Here is a 27,901-nt window from a genome sequence, read left to right as displayed (position 1 = left end):
ATAGTCAGAAGCACAGCTGCACCGAGTGCCTGAGCTGCCAAAAGCTTGGATGCGGCCAGGCTGAGTCAGCCATGTGGAAAGTGTTTCTTTACTGCTGACTGGAACCCCCCAAAAACAAAGAATTAGTCATGCTGGGACCTCTGGCTTCTTCAATCAATCAGCCACACTGCAGGAAATATACAACCAGCTGCCTGAGACAAACACAAGCTTGCTTAAATGGTGTCTCAGTGTCATTAACCTCTGTCATTCAGCAGAGCCTCTGAATTCGCAGAAGGTTTAGCTGCTGGAATTACACACTGGACAGGCATGTGACATAACACAACTGGCCTCTATCGGCAAAATGAAGACAACTCTGGCCCTCCCCATTCTAAGTGGAATTGCTGTTCTTGTATTTTCTGCAAGGATTCTGCAACCTCAGAATCTGTGCTGGTGGCAATAACCAGGAACTGGACCTCAAAGGACACGGTACTAACCGTGCCATGAGTTTGTGGAGTTCCTGCTTGTGCTGCTGGTCTTCGGTTGCGATGGCATGCTGTGCTTGTTGCTGCATTGTCTGCACAAAGTGCTGCATATGCTGGAAGGCATCGATCTGCAATCGGATGTCGACAGTATGAATGTATGAGTTAAATACAGCTTCACAAGGGAGAAGGCTATCCATTAGAAATAAAGGTATTAATGGGAGCCAAAGCAGATCTTCATTTTCCCCTCAATGCCCTCTAACCATTTACACCCATATGGAGTAACTTTGCTTTATATGATGGATGTATAAATGGATTTATTCTATATTCTTTCATGGCACCTATCAGTCTTTAGCATGTATGAACCTTGAATCGCCACCTCACAAATTTGGCAACTGAACTGCTACTCAGGACTTAACTTCAGGGGACTCACCTTCATCTCATACATTCAGCCAAAAGCCTGGCTGTAGAGACATGCCCTAGCACTATGTTGTTAAGGCCAACAAACCCTGACTCTGGCGACCTGAAAAAGTCAACTCTACAAATGAGAACCTTTAACTGAGAAGGTCTACTGCTGGGCCTGGAAAATTTGATTTTAGGAACTGAACAAAAGCCTCTCTACTGATTTACCATAGGACATTGGGGCAAATCCCAGATTATCCAGGACGTCAATGAATGTAACCAGCACCTTGAAATTCACTTGGAAGCAAAGAGGTGGCTAATGCAGAGCACACATTCTTACGTAATCTGGTGGCCCACCAAATTTAGGAGGGATTTTGTAATCTGTAAATATGTCAGAATGGCAAGCAGATTGATGGTACCAGAGATTACGGGAAGCCCATCTAAAACACACTTTGCTTGAGAAAACTGGTTTGAGGGAAAACTGCCTAAGGAAACTCGCATCTTTTTGGGCTTCCCTGTTCTCCCCTTAGACTCCAGGCCTGGCTCATAGTGCCAGTCCTGAAGTATTGTAGATCTTTAACTAGTTGAAAGGTCCAGACTTGTCTGCAGGTTGTTTTGGAAGCCTCATAGAACAGCATATGGCTCTTTTGCTGAAGGGTTAGAGAGAGTTTAGTGCGGAAGCAACTCCTGATAGCAAGATTTGGGAAAAAATACTTTCAACTCAATGAAAAAAAATTAAAAGTACGAAAAATTGAAGTTAAAAGTCAAAAGAGGTATCTGCGCTCCACTGGAAGCAATTAAACCTAAAGCCCTTGAAATCTAAAAGGTCTCTTCAGGTCAGGAACTGCACAATGGGCTATTAAGAGGCCAATTTGTTTCTCTTCTGTCTATGGGAATGAGCATTTTTCTCATTAACGGAGCTATTTAAGAGGATGAGACAGGAGCCACCTGAATTGGAATGACTCATCAGCTCAGTGCAAATGTCAACCTTACTTTACAGCATGCTGAATTCAATCAACCATCAGGAAAAAGGGTTTTAACTGAGAGGCAGAACCTGGAAAATTGTCATGCTGCTAATCCGAACACAGGGAGAGCAGAGGGATCTTTATGTGGCTAATAAGATACCCATCCCCATCAAGTATCTGCCAGTAAAATGGTAGTACTCTTCTGCTGAATGTAATTAAGGTTTATCTAAAATGGGTGAAGACATACTTTTAAAAATCTGATGCTCCCACCTCCCATTACTACCCATGCCTGGCAATCTGCTTCCCCTGGTCACCATATAGAATAAAACTCTTCTGTTTCAATTGACATGAATTCTGAGGCAATGTACTCCAGAGTATCAAAGTGAGCAGTTTATTTAAACACGTGGATTTATAAATCAATGTGCAGTTTTGTAGTGGGAGGAATCTCTTTGTCCTGCAGTGGCTGGCAAAAGTCTTTGCTAGGAGAGGTTTTGTGGGGTTTATTCTCTCACTACACCCCCTCTCAGAGAAAAGCTAATATTAGTCTATAGGTGCTGAGTGGAAGGTCACCATCTAGACCTCATTTTGTCTTTCAGTGGATTTGGGAAGTGTCAAGTTAGAAGCAGACAGCTAACAACAGAGCAAGTTTCAGGCAAGTTATGACTTATTCCAAACCTGAGTGTGGCAGGAGAAAACTCAGCCGTCTACGACTACAGATCTGCACTAAAAGTCATACAGCCACATCGAGGTTACATGCCTGGCCACATAACATTCTACAAACAGCCATATGTCTGCATGTGTTCTATTTCATAGATTCATAACAAAAAAACAACCACCACCATTTGATCAGTTAGTCCATCCCCCAGCAATACAAGAATGTTCCCACATTTTCAGTGTTTTGTCCAGATAAACACAGGCATCCAAATTTTCTAGACTGCAGTCCCTGTCACATTGTAATCTGGCTTCTGCTAGGACAGTGCTGCAGCTGTAGCCTGCATTTCAAAAATCAAGCACTTACATTTAAAGGTGTGCAAAGAGCCTATTTAATAGTCATGGGTCTATGTCTCCAAACAGAACAGAGCTCACAACCAATGCTGAAACTTACATGCAGTTCGAATACTGTTCTTGGGATGGGGTATTGCTTACACAGCACTATAAATATACACAGAGCTTTACAAACTAGAAACAGAGAGGCATAGCCCCTGCACCAAAGAGGCTATATAATGCAATAAAGAGAGAGAACAGTTCAGGTATTGGAGGGGGTATCTCTGACCCTGTCCTCCCTCTCCTTCAGTCTTCACTGTCTTCTTCTATTGTGTCATACTGAAGCACCTTGCTCTCATAACCCTGCGTAATCTTGTCTCAGCCTCTTCCTGTCTGCTCATGCCCTCTTTCATACGCCACACAATCCTTTCTCTAGCTGCTTCTTTTACTCTCTGCACACCTTCTTTCATGCTGCTCTCTACAACTGTCCCTCACACCGTGCCTACCAAGCACCTTCTTTCGCCATCACAGATCAAGTAGAAGACTTGAAAGCATTAATCAGAGGTCCCCTTTCCCTTACATAGGCAGTCAGTGGAGATGAGACATACCTGGAGGTATGACCGAGAATGATACCATGGAAATACCTCATGGCATTTATTGAATAGAGTAGGAGACCGCTCTGGTGCAAAAGTGAGTTGCACTCTGTTCTACACATAGGCAGCTCCTTCTGCTTTTTACATTTAACGGAAGGGTGGTGAGACTAAGTGCTTGCAAATGGCACAGTCCCAGAGCTGGCAAGCCCAAAGACAGAAAAAATGAAAAAGACGTGGTAGAACATTTGAGAATAAACAGAGGCTCTAATGTATATTAAAATAAGATAAGTCATCCAGTCTAGAGCTTACTGGATTTGAGTATGTAAACTCTCTGTGTTGCAACGTTAGAACATTCATCCCAGGCTCCTCACAACCAAGTTATTCTCCTGACAAAGCCCTCGGTACTTTCCAGCTGTCTCTTGGTTGGATGTTTTCATCTGTTGAATGTTTTAATCCATACCCATCACAAAAATCTATTTTGCCTTTTCTTTATTGAGGCTGCAACCATTTTTCTTGTTTTTTTTTACTGGCCCTCACCATGGGGGTATGTGTGTGACTGACAGACCAAGAGTCCGGGGCCGCTTGTGGTGAGTGGAAAGGATTCTGAGGCTGTAAATAAGAACACGTACCTTGCGGGCACTCTTCCACATGTGTTTCATGTAGGCATACGTCACTTGGGGATGAACAGTTGGCAACGGGTGATCCAGCTGTCGAGATGGGTCTACTCCCAGGAGCAGTACAAGTGTCTTGTGGGCCAAAGCCTTGAAAGAATGACAAATCAAAAACCAGGTTACAACAAACTTGCTTTCACCTCCACACGCCCTTGTTCATAACAGTCTCTAATGACAACCACTTAAAGTGACATTGCTTCTCTGTACTAAGGCAGACATAGGCAGGTCACATCATGCAGAAAGTGCAGCTGTGCCCTGGAACATGTGCAAGGCTACACTTCCACGGTATGCCCATGTGAGTTTCATATATTGTGACAAAGTTTCTGCTCTACCTTCGTGGGTCTTGCGCTTATTGGTGGATTTGCTTGCCTTGGAGCTTCACGGCAGCCCTCAGCTTGGCTGTTTTTCTGAATTCACAGTCCAGGTCGACTCCTCCTGGTGTCTGATGATGCTTGTACACCTCAGTCCTCCAACAGTCCACGTTCTCACTCTCAGCTCCTCACACGCACACCACAAACTGAAGTGAGCTCCTTTTCAAAACCCAGGTGCCCTGATTAGCCTGCCTTAATTGATTCTAGCAGGTTCTTGATTGGCTGCAGGTGTTCTAATCAGCCTGTCTTAATTGTCTCCAGAAGGCTCCTGATTGTTCTGGAACCTTCCCTGTTACCTTACCCAGGGAAAAGGGACCTACTTAGCCTGGGGATTATATATCTGCCTTCTGTTATTCTCCTATAGCCATCTGGCCCAACCCTGTCACAATATATAACGTCTGATTTAACAATTCTGCATGGTCACTGTGGAGAAGTATCCCCAGGTCACAGAGTCTCTCCCCGTACCTGGTGTTAGTATTTCATGATTTACACCAACATTCTCAGTACAGAACCCAGTTTACAATAACTGTCAAACTAGAGGTTATGGATTGCGGCAGAGAACAGTGGCTCTGAAGCAATTTAGAACAAGCTTCTGTGCTCAAAGGCCACCTGGGACATGGAACAAGTTGTCAGAAAGTAGTAAGCAACTGTATCAATACACAGGGGAGAGGGATGTGGTTTGGTAAAACATGAGAGAGAAATGGTACCGCTGTTATCTGTATTGAGGGTTATGGAGAGATACACACTCCAGCATCCGGATTACTATTTCCTGTATTTACAAGGATAACCGCCCCATCCCCACAACAGACCATATATTTTCTCCTGGCCCTAGATGTTATGTTTTCAAGTCAGTAGCCAATAAAGAGTGGGAATTCTTTGTGGTTTATGTTTCTTTTTGGTAATAAATAGTATTGAGGTTACTGCCCAAACTAGGAGCGTAACAAGGATACTAACATAACTATTTACATAGGACTGAAAGTGCAATGTAAGAGCCACGTGTTACTAATACTAATACTATATTACATTAAAGTTTTCAGACCCAGCATGGGAACAGAACTTGGCTGTAAGTCTCTCTTAGGATGACTATTTGTCCCCTGATGACAGTGGTTTCCCACAGACTTCCGACTCACCAGTCTCCCACTCTTGCCACAGAGGCTGGCATACTTGAGCCAAGTTCTCATGTCCTCGTGAGGGTTGACAACGAGAGACCGGACCATAAGTATTCTCTGCCAGTCCTCTACAATCCGCTGGCAGCCCTGGGAAAAGAAGTGCAGACAGAACCTATTAATGTTCTCTTTTCCACAGGGACCATTCCTCCATAACCAAAGATCTGAAGAGCCTGTCCCCAAGATTAGAATGACTGCTGTACCCATATTTCACAGCAGACAGACACCTGGCACTAACTGGCTGCATTCTTAACGGCTATGTGTGAATGAGGATAAGTCCCTGAGCCTCATACTCAATAGTCAACCTCATTAGATGCCAGCTGGTTGCTCCAAGTCTAATGACATTCTCTAATGGAAAAAGGAGAGACCTTTTACAGTAGAAGCAGATCCAAAAGCAGAGCTGTTACTTCTGCACTGTCAAAACAACAAGGCAAGGATTTCACAACATTTCCGAACCCAGCTTCAAACTTTATTTTTGGTTTCAACAGTGACTAGTTCCAACATGAGAAGGTACAAAAACAAAAAAGTTCTGAAAGCTGCAAAGAGATATTTTTGTTATTGACCTTTTCCTTCCCCTAATTGCTGCTGGGTTTTTTTTTTTTTTTTTTTTTTTACAGACGCTGAAGTGATTTTGACGACACTCTGCCAGAAATTGCATTGCCAACTGCTAAAGCAGGCGTTGTCTGGTTACTGTCTACCTGTGCTGAGTGCCACAATAGCTTCAAGTCCAACAGAGCAGATAAGACAGGATCTGGCCCTGAAGTTGAAGGGTGCATGGATGCGTCCAGAGAGTTAAGTCTTGTCTACACTACAAAATTAAGGCGACCTAAATTAGGTCCAAGTACAGCCACCACAGTGGTTCATGTCCATACTTTGTTCCCTCTGTCAGCTCACAGTTGGAGCCTTCTTGCCCTGGGGCTGCCAGGCTCTTGCTGTGAGCCCCAGGGTGGTGAGAAGGGGACCTCTAGCTGAGCCCTGCACGAGGCTGACAGCCACTAGGTGACGTAAGTAACGCACTGTGTTGCACTAACTATATCGACCTACGCACTATGCCTCTTGTGGCGGTGGAGTTATTAGGTTGGCCTCGTGGGCGACTTACATCGGTGGGAGCAACGTTGCACTGTAGACACTTACAAAGTTCGGCCGATGTAAGCTGCCTTACACCGACCTAACTCTGTAGTGTAGACCAAGCCTCAGATGCAAAACTGCGGGTGGCAGTGCACTGGCCACCCACTGGGGCTTGGGCTGACTGGGTTGATCAAGTTCTTAAGGGTGGGATAGATAAGCTTTAAGAGGCCTCTAAGTCTTTATGAAGCCTCTGAAGTTTAGATGGATGCAGGACTGACTTAGACTTAATCCATCCCAGAGATCTACGGTAGACTGTGCCCACTGGAGACAAGCACAAATTTTGTAACAGCAAGGGATTCTATCTGGAAGCAGCAACACAAATCTGCTTCTTTGCAGGCAAGTCAAATGCTCAATCAGCATGTGATCTTGAAGGGAAAATCTCATACCAAGGGAAAAAAGAAAGTCTTCTCATCTCTGATTAAATAGCTAAGTACCCCACTGACTTTTCAAAACTGGGTGCACGCAAATTAGACAGAAAAGCCTGTTCCTTGCAGCCCTCCCTAATGCCCAAATCAACCTTCCACCAAATCATCTAACAGGCATTTTATAATTATTACTAAGACACAATAAAATGTACAAGAACTGTATGTACTGTTCTCAGGACCATAAACAGCTTTACTCATAGACATTACTCTCCCCATCACACTCAGCCTCTCCTCTCCAGAGGAATGTTCTCAGCTTTTCCAGACAAGAATGCAGTTTGGAAGCAAAAAGCATTGTCACAGCTCCCTAAATAGTTGAAATGTTCACAGTAGCAACAGGTAAACACCCTTCAGTGTGGGGGCCCATATAGCAGTGAGAATTCTCCCTCCAGAAGGAACACTGAAGTCCAATGCAGTTTATACACTTCATTCTGACTATAATTTCCCCCCTGAGAGGAACATCTCTCTGGACATGCTAGAAGGTACTGTATGTGTTACTTCATGTACAGGCCCACCCTCTCACAGAAAAGCTCCCTCCAGAAAGGATACCCACTCAAAATATTTAGGTGGTCTTAAATCCTAGCACGTGTCTTGGGCTTATGCTCTCTAGGCAAAAGACGCATTAGCTTTCCAGTGGAACTGGCGAAAGTTCCCTTGCTTGGGGCACTTAAAAAGGTGGACAGGACAAATCAGTGGAGAATAATAGAGGAACAATCCTGCACTGCCCAGGTGGGGTGGATAAGGTGACCTAAAATGCTAGGAAATTTCTATTAGCAAGACAAGGTGAGTGAGGTAATATCCCAGCAACGGATATTACCTCACTTCACCTTGTCTATCTAACATACTGGGACCAACACGGCTGCAACACCACTGCATACAGGACATTTCTATGACTCTTTGCACACTGATGCAGCGTCTTTTTTCTCAGTATTACTCATCCCAATCATTCCATCATGTGGCATAAACAGAATATTCATTTATATTTAACATGCAAACATGAAAATGAAAGAAGAGGAGTGGACAAGTGTAATATTCTAGCACCCGAAAGCTAGACAGAAAGTTTGTACAAGCAGCCCTGCAGGTTTCACTGAAACCTCTACTCCACTCAGATCTCTTTAGAACCTGCTTTGGAGCAGGCAAATTTGAAAGATCCTGTGCCAGGCTTTAAAATGAGCACATACACCATGGCGGTGGCCAGAGGCATTAAATACATGCTGAGGACACGTCTGTAAAGAAGAGAGAGAGCAGATTGTTATGCTGTGGGGGGACGCAGAGTCTGATTGTCAGAAGTGCTGAGCACTCACAACTCTAGCAGACATCAATGGAAGCTGTGGGTGCGCACTGCCTGAGCATCTGTGCCATCGGCAGGAGGTATACAGAGGTTTATAGCAGTCTCTGGTAGATTTACCTGCAGTCTCTCCCACCATATCTGGCGGATGATCTCGCGTCGTTCTGGTACAAGTTTATACTGGATAACCTCTTCCAGCTCTGATAGCATCTGGCAGGATACCATAGCCTGAACGAAACAATCACATTCCATCCCAATCAATGCACAGTGAATCCAGGACTAAAGATCAGCACTTGGCCTAAAAACCTTGGTGTTATCTACTGACCAAGAGGGAAAGAACAGGCAGTTGCCATTCAGGTACCTTGATAATCCACTGTCTTCTAGGTTTCCTCAAACTGCTGCAACAAAACCCCCAATTCTGATTCAAGTGAAGATTCATCTCCATCTTCACTTGAGCCTGAGCCTCCCCCACAATGCTTCTAAACGTTGACCTTAAGGATGACTTTCCACTGGGGTGTGAAAGCTGAGCTTTTCCACCCGGAGACAGAACTAACCACAAAACTTGACCAGGGCAGAGGTAAGGGTTGGTAGTGGGGTGCTGAATCCCAGTGTTCAGTCACATTTTTCTCTCTCTACTTCTCAGTGGATTCAGACCCTTTTCCAAAAAGCCACAATCCCCACATACAAGAGCCATTTAGTCTGTGGGTCCGCGTGGCCTGCATAGGCCTTTGTATTTGATACACAAAAACAGTCAGGAAGCTCTGAGCTTACATAAATAGCCTAAACTAACATGAAGGCTGCAGGTCAGATACTCACCCCATAGGCCCGACTGTAACTCTCTCCTGCCATGGCGGTCAGCTCAGCATCTAGCAGGTCTCTGGCCTTGTCAATGCACTGAAACGGAAGCTGAGACTTCAGGGGTGTGCCTTGTCCACAGACAGTAACAGTTCATACTAACGCTCAACTGTCCACTCTCTATTTTCCCACAAGGAAGGTTGGAGCCACCCCAAACTCCATCAGGCACCAGAAAAGGAGTGTCACCTATAGGGAGAATTAGCTCTAAAATGGAAACTAACAGAAAACTGGAGAATCCAACGGCGAGTATGGGGGAAAAATTGGGACTTGCATTTATAATCTAAACATGTGTCCTGTCTATGGAAGTTTGGATTTGCTAAAGCCCCTCAGACATAGACTGCGTCACCAGTGTTTGCCGTGCTTTTGACCCCAGTGTCCTTGCAAAGCCCAACTATAACATTTATAAGGGAAGGAGGAGTTGGAATTTTGGTAATAAGTGTGAAAGAACCAGTTACAGAAAAGCCTCAGGAGCTTTGTTTCTTTGATAGCGTGCAGGTATCTAAGGCCATGTCTACATTTACAAGCTTCCAGCGGCACAGCTGTATCAGTACAGCTGTATCACTGTATCAGTACAGCTGTGCCACTGTAAGAACACTTGTGTAGCCGCATGATGCTGACGGGAGAGAGCTCTCCCATTGACATAACAAAACAGCTCGACAAGTGGCAGGAGAACGTCTCCCGCCGACATAGCACTGTGCACACAAGGGTTTATGCCGGCAAAACTTGTCTCACTCAGGGAGGTGTTTTTTTCACACTCCTGAGCAACAAAAGTTTTGTTGACATAAGTGCTAGTGGAGACCTGGACTTAGATGGACTTCACAGCTCTACACGCCCCAGTAACGTCTTATGAATGTTCTAGACCCTGAAAACCCCACATCTCTCAGTACAAAGAAGACACTCTGAGTGCATGAAACAAGGCCCTGCTCTGGTGCCATTAATTATATAATCTCTCATCTGTAACTTTTCCCTTTCAAAATGTTAAAGGTTAATTACAAACCTTCATCCATTAAACACTAGGCCCGTTTTCTTGTGCATAACACTCAAGATATGTACGTGTTCTGCCAAGGCAGATTGGACCATTCCTTTATCTCATTCTGCAAGTCAGCACAGAATTCTGAGAAATACTACACAAGTTTCCTTGGAAAGTAATCTACATGCTTCACACCTGCAAAGGGAAGACGTTCCCCGTGAATTATGTCTGTCAAAGATGCACTCAGACAAACATGGCTCTGTTCAGCAGACTCTTTCCTTCCCCTTATGCCAAGTCTCAATCTAAGGGTACAGGTACATGACAATCAAAGTTGCAGCTGCAGACTGTGCAGACATAGCAAAGCTAGCTTTGATCTAGCTAGCTCAAACAACAATAGCAGGGAAGCCACAGCAGCACGGTGGCAGAATGGGTTGTATAACCCCACCCAGAGTTATGTACTCAAGTGGCTAGCCCACAGGTTCACTGCTATTGTTACTGGAGCTAGCTAGTTCAAAACTAGATTATGTACGTCTCCACTTGCTGCAGTCACACCTCTAATTGCAGTGTAGACGTACCCTCAGGATTACAAAGACTTCTCACTGCTGCAAGGAAGATCAGGTACAGGAGATGCACAAGAAGGTAAAGATGGGCCATGCACCTAAACCAAAAAGTATGGGGTCCGTTACAGCATCTGGCATTCATTAACACTACTCTGAAAAGGCTTGGCAAACACAAGAATGCACAGACTGACAAGGAGATACTGTTGTTCACGTCTCTAGCCATCAGTGCCCTTCACCGAATGCTGTCTTTTGCAGAACAATTTCCCAGACGGGATGTGTCCCATGACTTCCCTCCAGCTGCCAAGAGGACACAATAAAATAGAAACCTGAGTATGACTAAGACAACTCTTGGGCTAACGTGTCTCTACACAACTAGTGCAGTATTCCTGGAAGCACGCAACAAACTGAGCAGTCAGGGATAAGAGTTTCCACTTGAGAGAAGTTATTAGCAGTTATGGCCAACTGCTTTCAAATCGGCTCCATTGCTGCCAGGAAGGACACACAATCTCAGCGTGGGATTTACAGAAGCAAAATCATGAAGGAAGATGCTTACTTGTTGAGCCAATGAGAAGAGGTCTTGATGCAGTGCCAGCACGGCCCTGTAGAAGGCACCATCATGGGTGTCCCTTGGGATCATGCAAGTATATTCCTCCATGCTATCCCACTGACCTGAAGAGACATGGACACACTTGCTGATGCCATAGCCCTCTCTGAAACACTGCTAGAACTAGACTCCAGTGTTAAGCACGAGTACAGTGGTTAGATTCACAGTGCTATTGGATTCTGGCCAAGAGACTAATTTGGAGTCCAAAAGCACCATGTGAGGTTTCATCTACTGTTCTTTAAAGTAGCTGCCTTGAGATGGCTGAGGGAACTACAGAAAAACCTCACTTACCTGAAATCCCCTATTACCTGAAATCCCCTATTATCCAGAACTCACTTATATTTCCTCTGCCCCCATGTAGCGTTTGCATTGAAAAGTTTGAACCAACTTGATGTTCCCCTTTAATATAGATGAAGAGGATTCTATTCCAATGAGTGGCACAGAGCAGGCCAGGTGGGCAGTCATTTACCCTATCCCATAACACAAGAACAAAATAGTTGAAGAAATTAAAAAGGTAAAAAATCTAAAAGATTTAAAGGATTTTTTTAATGCACCGTGCAATTAACCCGAGGAACCTGCTACTCCAGGATACTGTTAATCAGCCTAGCAAACTTTTTAATGTATTCATCTATATGAATAAGAATACCATCTATATTAGACTAACAAGGAAAAATTACAAGAGCTATCAGTTCTGCTTCAAGGAATGAAATGATCAGAAGCTATTTCTCCCATTGTGTAATATTACACAAATAGAGATATCACAGGGGTTCTAAGACTTCCTCTGAAGCATCTGGCACTGGTTACAAATAGAGACAGGACACTGGATTAGATGGACCACCAGGCTCTTCCATGAAGGCAGATTTGTTGTTGAGAGCTAGAGGTGACTGCTTTAGGGGCTCAGCATTAATGAAATGGAGGACCCACTCGTGGCACAATGCTCCATGGTGTTTTTCTATACAGGCATCAAGTAGTGCAGTTGCTTCACAGAGATAATTTTTCACTTCTCCCCCAGTGAAAATACCGACATCAAAGCAAGCACTATGGTAATCTGTCTTCAGAAGGGACAACCAACTTCATTTACAGGTTCAGCAAACTGTAACGTGGGTGGTTTTACAAGGCAAGGTTTCATTTTGGTAGGCAAAGTTCTCGTATTCTTTGTGATAAAACAGCTGCAACATTAACATTGGGCTCTTGTGGAGGAAACTTTTTCTGGAAAGTGTGGCTGCACTTTGGTATTTCACAAAAGGGGAAGATTACTCTCATTGGATGGAGCTAGGCAGACAGCAGGCATATGCTATGCAAACTATCCCCACCTCTTTCCACTGACGCATCTCAAACAGGACTTATTTACAGAACTGTTCCACTCAGGGGCTTCTCATTAGATAACATCCTGTCAAAATAGTTAAGGGATGGATGGCTTTGCAGTTTGTGAACAACAGAAAAACTAGTAAAATCACATCAAGTTCATTTCATGTACAAATTACATTAGATTTGAAACTTAAGAACATAAGAATGGCCATACTGGGTCAGACCCAGTATCCTGTCTTCTGACAGTGGCCAATGCCAGGTGCCCCAGAGGGAATGAACAGATAATCATCAAGTGATCCATTCCTTGTCACTCATTCCCAGCTTCTGGCAGACAGAGGCTAGGGACACCATCCCTGCCCATCCTGGCTAAGAGCCATTGATGGACCTATCCTCCATGAATTTATCTAGTTCTTTTTTGAACCCTGTTATAGTCAGCAGAGGTCAAACAGTACTATATTAATCCATCTCTTTATTATTATTCAACCCTCAAAAGGTACCTTTTCATTACCTAAGGGTGCATTGGCAGCTTTTGCATAAAAGGTTACACATTATGGGCTTGAACATTAAATGACCTTTATTATTTCATGTAACCCTATAAATAAGCTTGCTCTATGTGTTTTCTCTTATCTTGTGATTCAGACTTCTTAAAAGATGTAAATTACACCCCTGAACTCTCTCCTCAATTGCTGTCTTACACCGTCCCCCAAGCACAGCTGGAAGACATACATTACCTAAGCCCCAAGCAGCAGCAGCAGCCATCCTAGCCATCTTGGCTTGAGTTTCGTTATTTACCAGCATCCACTTTTCACAGCATTGCTGATGAAGCTGCCCCCTGGGAGGAATAATTCACAGTTTCAGGTTAGTGAAAACCTCCTCAAAGGGTTCGCTGTGTGTGACAGCCACCTTCCAAGGTGTCCCTTGTACTGAGGGATCAAAGACGTTCTAAATGTCCCTTGTGTTAAGCAGGCGGGTCGTGTTTTCTGGATTTAATCTAATACCCTGTTCTAGGACGGCGCTGCCAGCTCAGTTTTTTAAATGTTTAATAGTTTCTAGGGAATAAGAACAATTTCACACCTAGATTTTTTTTTTTTTTTTTACAGGCCTAGCCCCATCAATCCTCTTTTACATAGAGGAGAAGAAGTGGGTTTACCACTTCCCTTTTGGCAAATCCACAGACATAATGTGGTTTGGTCAATGAGGAGTTATTTAGCCTCAGAACATTTCAAGAACATCTAAACCAAACCAGTGAAAAATTATTTTAAAAACGGAGCTGTCAGTTTCAGCCTAGAACAGGGTATTACATTAAATCCAGAATTCATAACCCGCATACTTAAAGCAAGGGACATTTAGCACTTTTTTGGAAACATCAGTAAAAAGGACACCTATGATGAATGGGTTCTGAACAGTTCCTGGCTCCCAGCTTTGTCAAACATTTTGGATAAACACACTATGGGGTCTGCATGCTTCAAAAAGATGAAGCTACACAGTCACAGTTACAACAAATAAGGATGAGGACTTGTCTCAATAGGTTCTTAAAGGGGATTCGCTAATCTTCACCTCTAGTAGAGAGGAACCTCCAAGATGCTTTCATCAACCTTGAATGTGTTACCTTAGAGACTAACCAATTTATTTGAGCATAAGCTTTCGTGAGCTACAACTCACTTCATCGGATGCATACTGTGGAAAATACAGAAGATGTTTTTATACACACAGACCATGAAAAAATGGGTGTTTATCACTACAAAAGGTTTTCTCTCCCCCCACAATAAATAAATTGGTTAGTCTCTAAGGTGCCACAGGTACTTCTTTTCTTTTTGCGAATACAGACTAACACGGCTGCTACTCTGAAACTTGAATGTGTTGTTGATCACATCAATTAATCTGGGTGTTGCAAGTTCAGTATTTTTCAGCCTGGAAAGTCTGTAGCAGCAAAGCAGCTGTTAACTATGAGGGAGACCAACTTGCCTTCTCATTGCTAGTCTCTAGTCCCCGTGAGGAAGATAAATTAGTCAACACGAGAATGGATGAGCTGCCACAGGCAGGACAGTCATACTGACAGCTTAATGGTCCAGGAAAAAACAGCAGCAGCGAATCAGTACCCAATATGAGCTAACACAGAAGCATGGCTCTCGCAGACATAATTATACCAGGAGACAAGTGGCTAGGTCTGCCCTGGCTGCACTTTCAAACGTCCACTGCACAGCATGCTGAGAACAGCAGCATGGTGCAGCAGCACCAATTCCAGAGGAAATGTCAGTTACTGTCAAGCACAAACAAGCAACACAAATAGTACAACACTACGGCAGAAGACAGACAGCAGGCCAAGTTGACTAAGGCACTAAATTCTCAACCTTGGGATTGACATATTATGGTCAGTGGGAAGGAGGTGGTCACATGACTGTGGCACTATTGGGTTACATGAAATATTTACTTTGTTTGATAGTGACCTAGGTGCGTTTTACCTAGAGAGCGTGCTAACTTCACTCATGGATACGGGAACATTCCTTCTGGGTAACTAGGAGCGCAATTCTGCAGTGGCATACATAGCCAACCTTGTGAAACCAACTTCCTGGATATTCTGCCACAGGAACAAAGTCTGTTTACTTTTTTCTTTGCCATAAGATCATTAACTTCTGCACTGTGACTGCATTCAGATTCAGAACCTCAGTGCTGTCCTGATGCAGGGTTTTGCTTTCGAAGATATAAATGTACAAGCTACAGCTATATTTACATTTCAAATCGTACACAGAGCGAGTCCATTCAATTTCAACATTCCATCTGAGCTCTGGAGTGGGTGTCTATCCTGCAGCAGCTGATTTATCACAAATATAAGACACCAAGAAAGGTGGGAAAATGCTCCCTACTGTGTTTATTTTATTTCAACAACAATAAAAAATAATCAGATTGTTGCTAAGTCCTTAGGCCCCAGCTTGTCCTGCGGATCACCTTGACGTGTATCCCGCAGACAGACGGCTACGATCCCATGTCTAGGTAGGTGATAAGAGGACTACAGAAAGACACGATATATAGTATCCATAGGAAGACTAGCCCTCTAGACTCCTTGGTCTCTTCCCTGCTCCATCTGCTGAAGTCTCTCTAAAGGAAGCTATATCAGGACAAAAAGGATAAAAGCTCCCTCCCTGATGCAGAAATAGTGTCCTGTTGTTTCCTTCCCAGCAGACCTTGCGAAGTTAAAAGAAATGTAGCTGCAAACTGCATTGTTTAGGAGAAATCTCACTCAGCAGAAGTAGACGTGTATAGCCAGGAAAGAAGATGGGCAATAGGAGCTGTTCTAAATTGTGAACAGGAACACACTATGATTTTATTTACTGTTCTTTAGTAAGGAAATAAAACAAAGCAGTGATCTCACACAGCCAAATGCAACCACATGATGATGCTGAAATTTCTCTAGACTTTTATCGGACGCTAAAAAAGTACCAACTGTGGAGGTGTTGCCATTCATAGATATTTAGGTCAGAAAGGACCATTATAATCATCTAGTCCGACCTCCTGCACGACGCAGGCCACAGAATCTCACCCACCACTCCTGCAAAAAACCTCTCACCTATGTCTGTGCTATTGAAGTCCTCAAATTGTGGTTTAAAGACTTCAAGGAGCAGAGAATCCTCAAGCAAGTGACCCGTGCCCCATGCTATAGAGGAAGGCGAAAAACCTCCAGGGCCTCTTCCAATCTGCCCTGGAGGAAAATTTCTTCCCGACCCCAAATATGGCGATCAGCTAAACCCTGAACATATGGGCAAGATTCATCAGCCATATCTCTGTGCATCTTGCTTCAGTGTAGTCAATTACACAGAAGAGAATCATTTTTGATTCCGGAGAACTAGATCATAGAATGACCTGGCTCTTGCTATTACATCTTCTGCAGGAACACTGTTTCCTCCCATATCTCTCCAGCACTAAAGTCTTCAAATATTGGGTCTCACTTCCCTCCCGCACCTCTCTGCCAAAACAGCAACAGTAAGGGGAGAATTACTTAAGCAGCCATGTGAAATGTAACTATAGGACAGAATGGCTGGGATGCCTGCATATCAATGGGCCGCAAGGCATTTCCTGTGCTGTCAGGACACCCAGTACACATATCGAACATTATCTGGATAGAGGGTTGGTCTCTTGTACATCAGGAAAGGGTTGAATGCAAGTCAGAACACTGGGATTCCCTCCCTTCCTACAGAATATGTCAACAGATATAGGGGTTTATAGCTTCTATAGAAAAACAAAATATTTCAGAAGAAATCTCTCCCAAATGCAGGGAAGCAGATGATTAATCAGAAAGGATGATTTTTACAGGAGGGAGAAATCCCATCAACCCCTGGTGGGAACTGCCTACTCCTTGCAAGGACAAATAAGAGACTGTCCACCAGGAGGCTCCATTCTTCCTGCTGCAAAAACTGAGGACGTAGGAGGAGAAAAATGCTGTTTGGATTTTGGACTTCTCGGCAGCCCAGCACAGTTTCCAGGCAGCTCAGTTTATGCAGCAGTGCAATGACCTCAACGGAGAGGAATCTTCTTCCTGTGTGCCGTTACATGGGTTCCTGTCAGGACTCATCAGCACACAGGCCTAGTGAGAGGAGAAGCTCAGCAGAGAGGCAGGACGTGCACAGATTTGCTGTGCCTGGAGGCAGAACTGCACACTACAGCGCACAGGGCCTGTCTTCTCTGCTTAGCCTCTTGATTCAAGGTGAGCATGGGAAACACCATAATCTGAAAATTCCAGATCATTAATGGGTCTCTCTCTGGTGGAAACAAACTCCGATGTTGTGATGTATGTGCCAAAGACCTGGACGTAATGTGGTTTCCATCAGCAAATGCCAAAAAAGACAAAAACTAATAAATGCTAAAAACAGTCAAGATGAGAAACTCGGACATCTGCAGCAGACTTGATGAAGTGGGTTTAAAATGAAAGATTTATCTGGCATAATCTCATTCAGATTGTTACCGGGAAGTAGGAAACGTTGTTGACATCTGCATAAAAAGGTCCACACGCTCCAGACAGGCATGTGAATAACGCTGAATAGGCGAGTAAAGCTAAATGAGTCATCATGGAAGAGTCTCACTTTTTGGTGGTAGTTTTGAACCATGCTGCCTAGTTATGTGTTCGCAGAACTCCTCTCTATTAATATTCTCTCTCGCTACTACGGGTGGAACAGAACTGATCAGCTGCACGTCCCCTTTCAGGTGGAACTTGGCTAATCAGATGGCTCCATCTGAAAAGACTCAGACAGGGTTGTCTAACACCTGCAACAACATGCTGCCTTGATGTGCAGGGTGAGCAGCAACTTGATATCTTCTAAATGTTAGGAAAGTACAAATAAATGGGAATTCAGGGAAGACATTTTCATCTGACAAGTAGCACGAATGGCATAATTCACCAGGTGAATAGGAAGCAGATTTCAGAAATAGCTTGCCATATTTCTGGAGCAAAATGAAACAGAGAAATAGCAAAACAGGAGAAGGCTGGGTCTGATATCAACTGAAATAGGAAAAGCTGTTTGAGGTCAACAGACTTTTCTGGATGATCCATTCTGAATTCTCTTCTTACCATTCTCCAAGTGCTTCCAGGCAACGCATACGTCCCAGCATCAGCTCAGGATCATCCTTGTTTGTGTCCATCTTCTTGTCATAGGCCACAAGGGCATCCTCCCACTCATGGAGCTTCTCATACCAGGTTGCTTGGATTTCCTGTAGGGTGGCGAAAGATCAGAAGACGCATCAGTGTTTTCTCTCTTTCTCTCTCTCACCTCTCCCCTGCCCTCCCATGACAGCTACCGTAGCTTTTCCTGGAACATGCTATCCACCTGAAATTGAAGAAATCTACACACTGTCTCCCAAAGAGTACTAGCTCTTGTTGATAGTAACACACAGGCTGTTCAGAAGGTTAGATATTAACCAGTCTTCAGTTTTTAGGTCAACTAATGCGACTCTGGATGTATGTTAGTCTTTACTCTCTTTACCTGTGCTGTTAGTTTAATAGCATTCAAGGACTTAGATCAGTGATACTCAGACTGTGGCTCGTGAGCTGCAAGTGAGTCTTTAATTTGTTTCCTGTGGCTCTTTGCAGCACATGATATTAGAATACCGTGTCATTTAATTATTAACGAATCTAAGTTACTAACCAATCAGGATGCTTTTACTATGTTATTACCCGATTAAGTTATCAACTTGCATTAAATTAACAACTTATTTGCTCTGAGAACTAAATATTGCCATCGCACTGTTTAAATATGAATAGTACTATAGTAAATGAGACAATGAATTCACATGACTGTGGCTCTTTTGGGTAATGTTGATCGTTAATCTGGCTCCTGAACCACTGAGGTCTGAGTATCACTGACTTAGATGCATGGATATACAGGAGAGTTTCCAGGTCCCAGGTAGTTGGACTGAACCTATTTTGCATACATAAATTATTGAAATTACACGCCATTATGTTTATTGTGGTTGGTAAATTGAGATCAGATTTCTTACTTGCTGGGCAAAGGGGAAAGGCAAGAAGTGCAGGTATTGAATATATACACATCAGCAGCAGTACCAGATACCTAAGAATTTTGCATCACAGGAACTCACTATGATGTCTGTACATCCATCATCTCAGCATGGCTAGTTCAGATTTGCTACCAGTTCCAGGAGAAACCGGATACAGGATATTTATCCACAGGGATCTAAATAGGCATGTCTATGGGTGGTTAAAGTGCTTATAGAGAATTCCTAACAAGACCACCAAAGACATTCAGTCTCTGGTTTGCAAGTTCCAACCTAAAATGTTTCCTCTGCCCTTAAAGATTCAAGCTTGCTAATTCTCATGGAAGTTGAATTAGTTGTTTGTCCAGCTCTGCTCGTTACACCCAGCCTTTTGTCCATATTGAATATCAGCACAAACTCTGCTATGACAGATGGAAGCTCACTTTGTGCTAGTGAGAAAGCTGTAATCCTGTATACCTGACAAACCTGCAAGACAGGAGCTAAATGCATTCGGTATGTCAGTGGGATGAATTCCAGATTTTCTTCCCACTGATTTCTACTGAAATACTAATATGAATAGTTTGGGGAGTGGGCAGAGGGGAAGCAGAAATTCCACATGGATGAATTTAAGCAAGAGGAGAAGTACTATAACCAAGAATGAAGCAGCTAACCACAAAATCTACAACTGTGCAGAATGCAGTTGGGTTGGTGCTGGGCCGTTTCGCAGCAGGGGAAGATTCTTGAGCGATGGTCTGGTCTAACCCCTACCCTTAAGGAGAAAGATTGTGGTTTGCTACGCAGGCTATAGAAACAAACCAACTGCTGAGCGTTATCTACTGCACAAACTTTTCTTCAACCTCTTGTTTCTTTATGGATTTTAATTTTCAGGAAATAAAAGTCTGCTTTGAATTCCTTGAGATTTTTTCCACACCGGATTCCCTGCCAATGTTCTTTTCTGCTCAGCCCTTGGCAGCTCTTGCTCTGGCATACGCCAAAAATGGATTTTTTTTTTACATCCATGTGGGCTGTGGGTAGGATAAACTAGACACTGCACTTCAGTGCCCTCCACGTGAGACACTAAGGCCTGTGCCTTGCCCTAGTTCGCTGTGGGTCTCCAGCTCACAACCAACTGCTTCAAGACCCATTAAAGAGCAAGAGGGAACCTCTTCTCTAGATTTATATGTTTAAAGAGATCTCATCTGAAATGTCCTCTTCACTCCTTCCCACCCCTAATCTTGAGCACTCAGGCCCACCCATTCTTTCTAGAAATTTCAGTTACAAGGACATAACAGAATGAGGCAACCTGGGGCTCTGCTCCCTCCACAAAGCAGGTACTTCAGGAAGCAAGAACAACTGTCGGGATATTCTAAAATCAGTTCTCCTCCAACACTGGGCCCCTTTTCCTATCTAGGGCCAAACTTTACATAGCGCCTCCAAAAGAGTTCGACCTAAATCAATCCCATCACTGCTGTGCTTACACCTGACCTGTATCCCATTCCCAATGGTCCCCACTAGAGGAGTCTATTTAAAAGGGGAACATGGTCCATTGCATTTCTGCTGCCGCCTCCCCTTTTGTGAAGAAAGTTGCCTTTCAGACTTCTTCCTCTGTACCAGATTAGAATGGGTGGAGGGGAGATTCCTGAATGCAAGTGAAGAGGAGAGTGTGTGTGTGTCAGTCAAACTAACTGACTGATTGAGCTGCCATTTTGAAGGGCCATTACCAAGATGCACCAGCTATTGGGTAAGCTCTTGTGCTCACTTGGGTGAAGGGAAGGTTAGAGGTACAACCCTTATTAAAATCTCTCTAGGTACATATGTTGCCCTGTCACTGCAGTAGCTGAGTGCCTACCAAAAATGTAACAGGAAAAACAACAATATATCTATCTCCATTCTGTCAAAGGAACAGACATCCAAATAAAATGGCTTGTCATTCAGAGTTCCTGAACACCTACAGTTCCCACAGATGTCAATGGCAGCTACAGGAGGTGGGTTCTTCTAAAAGACAGGTCACTTATGTAGGTGCCTAAGTGTGGATTTAAGTGCCTAATTTTAGGCACACAAGTTTGACAACTTTGGCTTTAGCCCCCACCCTGTAGGTTAGCAGTCTTCCATTTAGCCATTAGATCAAGCCCACCTACAGAAACTTGGGGGATTAGTTCAGATGGGGGCTTCCCCTGCTGCCTTTGCCTGGGTAAGTACTTCCATTGGTACCTGGTCAGGCAGCTGAGCCCAAAGCACCTATACCCACAAGCATCACCTGAATCACCCATACCTCCATAGCTGTGAAAAAACTTGGAATACTGTAAATGCAGCTAGGAGAGTGAATCCCTTCTTTGTGGGATGTGCATACTTGTAGCCAGACAGCCAGCCCCCCCCCTCAGACCAGCATTGCTGGAAACACAGGAGGAAGCCGGAACAGGGCACTTAACATATATTCCAGCACAGCCTTTGAAGCTGTGAAAGCACAGGTGTGCTGCTACAATGTGCCTCTGGGAACAGATACAACGATTAAGCTCACAGCAGGCAGAGGCCCTGTGACAGACATGGCTCTTAGCCCCTACTAAATAGCGTGATGCACACACACCAACATCCTAGGTGGGAAAATATTTACCCTGATAAAAGAAATGTCCAGTAGTCGAAACTTATTGTTTCTCTCCCTTGCAAGTGTAAACTACTCTTGCGAAAGCTGGCGTCACCCCGACAGACCAGCCTCAATTTGGCATAAGAAAGGAGAAAGAGAATAAAGGAGTACAGAGGTATAAGTCGGGGACCTACAGCACCATGATTTTTGAGTGCTTTTCACTATCTATCTGCTGGTCAGATAAGTGACAGCCTCCCAAGGCTTCTGCAGCTAAGAGGGTCCCTAAGCCTTGTCCCTTATTCGTCTTTCCGTGGAATTGAGTGACCGATCCTGGCTTGGCACCGCTGGAATCGAGAGATGCAAGGAGGGTAAGAAGCACCCACACCTGATCTCCTATCTTTAGTAAAAAGAAAAGGAGTACTTGTGGCACCTTAGAGACTAACCAATTTATTTGAGCATGAGCTTTCGTGAGCTACAGCTCACTTCAAATAAATTGGTTAGTCTCTAAGGTGCCACAAGTACTCCTTTTCTTTTTGCGAATACAGACTAACACGGCTGTTCCTCTGAAACCTATCTTTAGTGTACACATATTTTGAAATAGAGCTCTATACTTTGTTTTCTTTCTTTGGGATTGTGGCTTCAGTTTTGTAACTTGTTTGTGTGTGTAACATCTCTACATTTAAATAAGTAGGCACTAGCAATTTTGCAACCACATGATTAGAATCTAGCTTAATAAATTTTGGTAACCATTTATGCATAAGCCTGACTTGTTTTCTCTGGTTTACTGTAAAGCAGCCAACACAATTAAAGAACCTCAGCCGTTTTGGCTCTAAAGCCTGGCCATTAGGTGAGAGTACTAAGAGCCTAGCGTTGAGTTGTGCCGCCTCCACGGGGCAAACTCTTGGGGCACCTGTCAGTCAATCCTGGCTGCCCACTGCGAAGGAGCTCTGAGCTCTAGCAGTTAAAGTCACGGGTGGTTAGGACCTTGGGGCATCCGTCAGCCTAGCCCGGGCTGCCCGCCGCGAAGGGACAGTGCGTCCTAGCGGTTAAAGTCACGGATGGTATAAACAGGTATAGCTGGCACCTCACCAAACATCCTTGGCCGTCGGCTAACAATACTCCCACCGTTCTCCTTTTTATGAGGAGCATTAAAAACAAACAAACAAACGAACCAGAATAGGCCAGGATTTCTGTCTAAGAGCTTCACAGTAAGATTGTACTGCACTAATTCAGTACACTAGACAGCAGTTGACTCTCCTTTCCTTTCCCTCTGTGCTGGACAATCATGTCTGCAGTCACCCACAGACCTGGCAGATATCCTCTGTTTTCTACTTCATCACTTCTGGCATTTCATTAAAACGTGTCAGGACAAGCAGAGAGAGAGAGAACCTCAGGCTACTCTTCAGAGGCTTATTATGCTTTAATGCAAAACCCATGAGAGTTGAAGGACTGTTCTCCTGCCCACACACCCTCCTCAGCAACTAAAGAGTGAGCGGCATCATTCAGAGTAGTCACGACAGGCGAAACTCTATGTTGGTTACAAAACATGTGAAAAGTGAATGTGATGCTTTTATAATAGCACCCTTCATTCAAACAGTGATTTTCTTACAGGGAAGCAGCCAAGGAAATTCTCCCTGTAAACATTCCCTAGTTCCCAGCTACAAGTAGGTTTCCTGCCTAACCTTCCTGTTTGTTATAATTTTCTGGAGCTTGCCTTATCCTTTGATAAATATATTACAATCGTGTTCTTTACCTTGGTCTGGAGCTTTGAGACTTACATATGGCTTCTCTTGCTCTAGGAATTTCACAGATTCATAGAGTTTAAGGCCAGCGATCATCTAGTCTGACTTCCTGTATAATACAGGCCATTCAGTTTCACCCAGGTGTTCTTGTATTGAGCCCAATCATTGTCACAAACATATTGCTACAGTTCCAAAGTGCTTGGCACATTATAAGAAGGTTTTAACAGAACGGTATCACTTCACCTGCCACTGAAATATAGCCACCTTTGGAGCGGAACATAGCAGCTGATTAACAAGGTATGGCAACACTAGATGAGTATTTAGGACAGGGAGTGACCTGAAATTGCACATTGAAGGAGTCACATTTACAGGGACATGAGCTAAAGGTATTTCACAGTGAAGAGCAGAAATATGACAGAACGGGTATATGCCCACAGGGGAAACACTGAAAACATTGAGACGCTTTGGAACAGGACTATCCAAGTATCTAGACAGACTCACCAGCTCCCCAAAGTGCTTCATGGCATACTCAAGGACCCCAGCAGCTGCCTCGGGCTGCTGCAGCTTATTGTTAATGCTAGAAAGGAAAAGGAGAGAAAAAGGACATTTAGCATAGTCACTGATGTTTGGGGACCAGCACAAAATTCTCCCCAACTTTGAGAACAAATTGTGTCAGTTACAACTGCTAATGGAACACCTTCCCCGCCTTTTTTAATTTAATTTTTTTTAATTCAAAAGCTTCTTGAGTTGCTGAAAATAACAGGTATTGGACTGTGTAAGAGACACATTAACACCACATACACAAGCCAGACAATAGGTACAGCACAAACAATATACACAGTCTCAAGGTCCCTTACACAAGTGGCAATTGCATAACACTGCTGATTCTAAAAAGCAACCTACATAGAGGGGAGGAGGACAGTTGGCAACTGTTCATGAGCTAACATTTTCTCCTCTCCTCTTAAAGTACATCCTCTCAAGACTCAGAAATCCATATAGCTCCATAGAATTCAGACTCTTTGTTCAGCGCCTAAACCACACAATGGGGCTGCACTGACTGAGAATGGCTGCAATAATTCCATCACTCCCTCCTTTCTCTGCAAAAGTTCCATTCTCTCGCTTCTCCATGCAAGAGGAATCCCACACAAGCTCACAACTCGTAGGCTGAGACCCTATCTCCCACTCCAGCAGCAGGCCTGGAGGAGAGGAGACTAACTGCTCCCCTTCCTCAAGTGAGAATGGAAGCTGAATCAACAACTCATGACCCTAGTACTTCCCCATCACCTAGGAGCTTAAGACTGGTCCTGGATTGCAGAGCTCTGAATTGCACTGATTACATGCAAGGGGGGGAGGTTTAGATTGGATATTAGGAAAAACTTTTTCATTAGGAGGGTGGTGAAACACTGGAATGCGTTACCTAGGGAGGTGGTAGAAGCTCCTTCCTTAGAGGTTTTTAAGGTCAGGCTTGACAAAGCCCTGGCTGGGATGATTTAACTGGGAATTGGCCCTGCTTCGAGCAGGGGGTTGGACTAGATGACCTTCTGGGGTCCCTTCCAACCCTGATATTCTATGATTCTAAGGTATTGGCAGTTCTCAGCAGGCCAGATGGCACCTATGAACCCCACTGAATAAGATTGTGACTTGCAGGTTTAAGTCTTCATGGCTGCCTTCACTAGAACCATTTGTGGAACTGTCACACAATTAACAATGAGCCACTGTTTTGGCTTTTAAATGTCAAGAGATTGTAATGAGCAATGTTTTAAAATTTTATTTTGACATTTTTAATGAATTTCTCTGTAATGGATATGAGGCCTGACTAAAATAGGCAAAATTAGCTAAAAACAAATGGACAGGAAATACCTAAAGAGTCATATGGCACAACCTGAAAACATGCTGATGACCTGTGGGATGGCTGGTGTGCACAAGAGCTTACTGTAGGGGTTTATCAGAGGACATCTCAGTGAGGGCTCTTTTAGTTGTAACTGTGTGTTTGTGGTTGTAACTAACCTTCTGGATTCAGTGTAGGAAAAGAACCAGATCACAGGAACCCCACATTACTGCATACCTTCTTGCATTTTCAAATCACAGTTAGAGACTCCTAGAAGCATGTGTGTTCCCGAGCAGTGTTGGTAATACCAGAGTGTAACTGACTATAACCACATGGCGACTGTGCCATAAAATGTATTGCAATAAAATTGGAGTTAGCAGATTATAGCAACCGCAGGAAGGAGGGAGGGGTGGGGAAGACATATTTTCCAATATCTGTTGCTGCCTATATTCAGAATCGGGAAGTGTATTTAAAATGACTTGTCCTCCCACATTGTCCAAGATAACTGCTCACATTTTAAATTCTGGTGCTGGTAGCTTTTTAAGCTACCAATTGCCCAATTTCCCATGGTAGAGAAAGTTGACTGAAGCGGGAAACAAAAGGAAAGTCTGCAGAGACCCAAAGCCCAGTGCTAATGCTCACAGCTGCCACCTCCATGTGGGATGCTGGACGAAGACACAGCTACTCAGCTGCAGTGTTTTCACTAATGGCGAAACTCAATCAAACCCCTATTCAATGAGCAAGGGGAGACAGAAGCACAAGGAATATAGTTGTGTGCATTTTTCATATAACAAATACATTTGCAAATCAATGTGGCCTTGGCTTGGTGTTGCAAGGCTAGGATATCACTGAGTGCATGTGATTACAAATATATCTGTGGAGGAAAAGCCTGCTCCATCTGTAAAGAATCAGTGCTGTGAATGCTGGAAAGGACACTTCTGGTTTTTTGCTTCATTTAGTTCCCAGACCACCAGTTTTTCCCTCTGTTGCCACTAGATTTAGGGATTCAAATTAGATTTAGCGTAGTGACCAGCAAGAGACTTAAGCACAACTCATGTTTCTGCTTGCATATTCTATTTCTTCATTTTAATTTCCTCTGATTCACTCTGTCTTAAGCTAGGACTTTCTCTCTGGCCTTTTTCCTCTGATCCTCCTCCACATATGCAAGACCCTTTTGCCATCAAGCACCAGCTGCAGACATTCAGAGCTCCCGAGTGATTGCTGACTTTAAAAAACAAAACAAAACAAAAAAACCCAGGACCACCGATCCCTTTGAAGAACTGGATTAGCAATATGTACCAAAGAATAATCTGCTCCATAGGAACAGAGGAGAAATAATTTTATCATGTATGCACCCTTATGGGTTTTGGTGCTAGCCTGTCAAATAGGCTCTTGCCATTGCAAATATGCCCACCCTATTTTCAACTCCATCGCTTCTGTAAGCCCTTGTCTGTCTTTTCATTCACAGACTTTCAAAAGTATGAACCAGCCTTCACTAAGGAGGCTGCCACTACAGAGCGCAATGATACTGTAGTAGCAGTATGATCGCACCATATAACAGAGCAGCATCGTGTCTGTATTCTGATGGCCACTGGGCCAGGGCAACCAAAGCTGCTCATGAGCCTGGCTCTCCAGCCTAGCATGGTGCCCTTTGAAATGTTTCTATTATGTTGATTTTATAAGCTTGCAGACAGAGGGCTCAGTCAGCGCATGGGCTTTTGGTGCTCACACTGTGTGCGCCTTTGCTTAAACTCCCGTCAGGAGGAATTCATGTTTTATGGAACTCCTGGGATTTTATGAAGCCCATTTTATGAATGGTCTCTGGATCACTACTCTTTTCTTATTAATGTGGGAGATCTTATAAAGTGCAAATTGTTCAAAGCAAAGGCTCAACAGCTGAGCATTTTACAGAACACAACCCAGACCAATATTAATTCCAGCCCATGGTTGGAATGGCAGACGCATAATGTAAGAAAACCATAGAAGCCAAGAGCAAAAGAAAGACAGACCTACTAAAAGGTTCTACACGTTCTTCTCTGTTCAGACACATGGGCAACAGGCAGCATTCAGAAATGCACCCACCACCCATTACCCACAAAACAGAGCCAGGCACCTCTTCCCACTTAAAAGGCTTTCTGAATCAGCGAGGGGACAGAGAAACTAAGAGACAGGTAATAGGCCCAGCAGTGCAGGAGCAAAGACACCTGCAGAAGAAAAGAGACATGTTTCCAACTAAATGGATTTTTCTTCCACGGAAATGTCTATTTCTGTCCTTCATGAAATAGTAAATTCCCCAAAAGGATGTGATTTAACAGCACTGCAGGGCAGAACAGGCGTTTATAGGACAGCCTAGTACAAGACAAAAAAAAAAAATCGCTGTCTGTGGAAGATAAAGAAAAATAGTCCCATGCAGGGGGACAAGGGCAAGAAGAAATGGAAAGGGACATCCATTTTTCAATGGGTGGGTGTTACATACAGAGAAGTGGAAAAGCCATAGTCTGTTTCCAGACACTAGTTCCCATAGC

The 27,901-nt window shown here is 43.9% G+C and overlaps 1 protein-coding gene across 3 annotated transcripts in view; it reads right to left on the bottom strand.

Annotated features, from left to right (window-relative positions):
• MTOR (mechanistic target of rapamycin kinase) overlaps positions 1 to 27,901 on the bottom strand; it is a 106,030-nt gene that overhangs the window by 18,690 nt on the left and 59,439 nt on the right. For all 3 annotated transcript variants that reach the window (XM_073316890.1, XM_073316891.1, XM_073316892.1), the window contains 9 exons: positions 24,050 to 24,125; positions 18,306 to 18,445; positions 13,477 to 13,577; positions 11,387 to 11,502; positions 9,265 to 9,342; positions 8,569 to 8,676; positions 5,575 to 5,700; positions 4,032 to 4,163; positions 474 to 589 (listed from right to left, as the gene is read on the bottom strand). In XM_073316890.1, the coding sequence (XP_073172991.1) occupies positions 474 to 589; positions 4,032 to 4,163; positions 5,575 to 5,700; positions 8,569 to 8,676; positions 9,265 to 9,342; positions 11,387 to 11,502; positions 13,477 to 13,577; positions 18,306 to 18,445; positions 24,050 to 24,125 (993 nt within the window). The remainder of the gene's footprint in view (positions 1 to 473; positions 590 to 4,031; positions 4,164 to 5,574; positions 5,701 to 8,568; positions 8,677 to 9,264; positions 9,343 to 11,386; positions 11,503 to 13,476; positions 13,578 to 18,305; positions 18,446 to 24,049; positions 24,126 to 27,901) is intronic.

The sequence above is a fragment of the Lepidochelys kempii genome, chromosome 18 (assembly GCF_965140265.1).
Source record: "Lepidochelys kempii isolate rLepKem1 chromosome 18, rLepKem1.hap2, whole genome shotgun sequence".
Classification (NCBI taxonomy): Eukaryota; Metazoa; Chordata; order Testudines; family Cheloniidae; genus Lepidochelys; species Lepidochelys kempii.
Note: the sequence above shows the minus strand (reverse complement) of the source record. Positions and strands in the feature narration are given on the sequence as shown.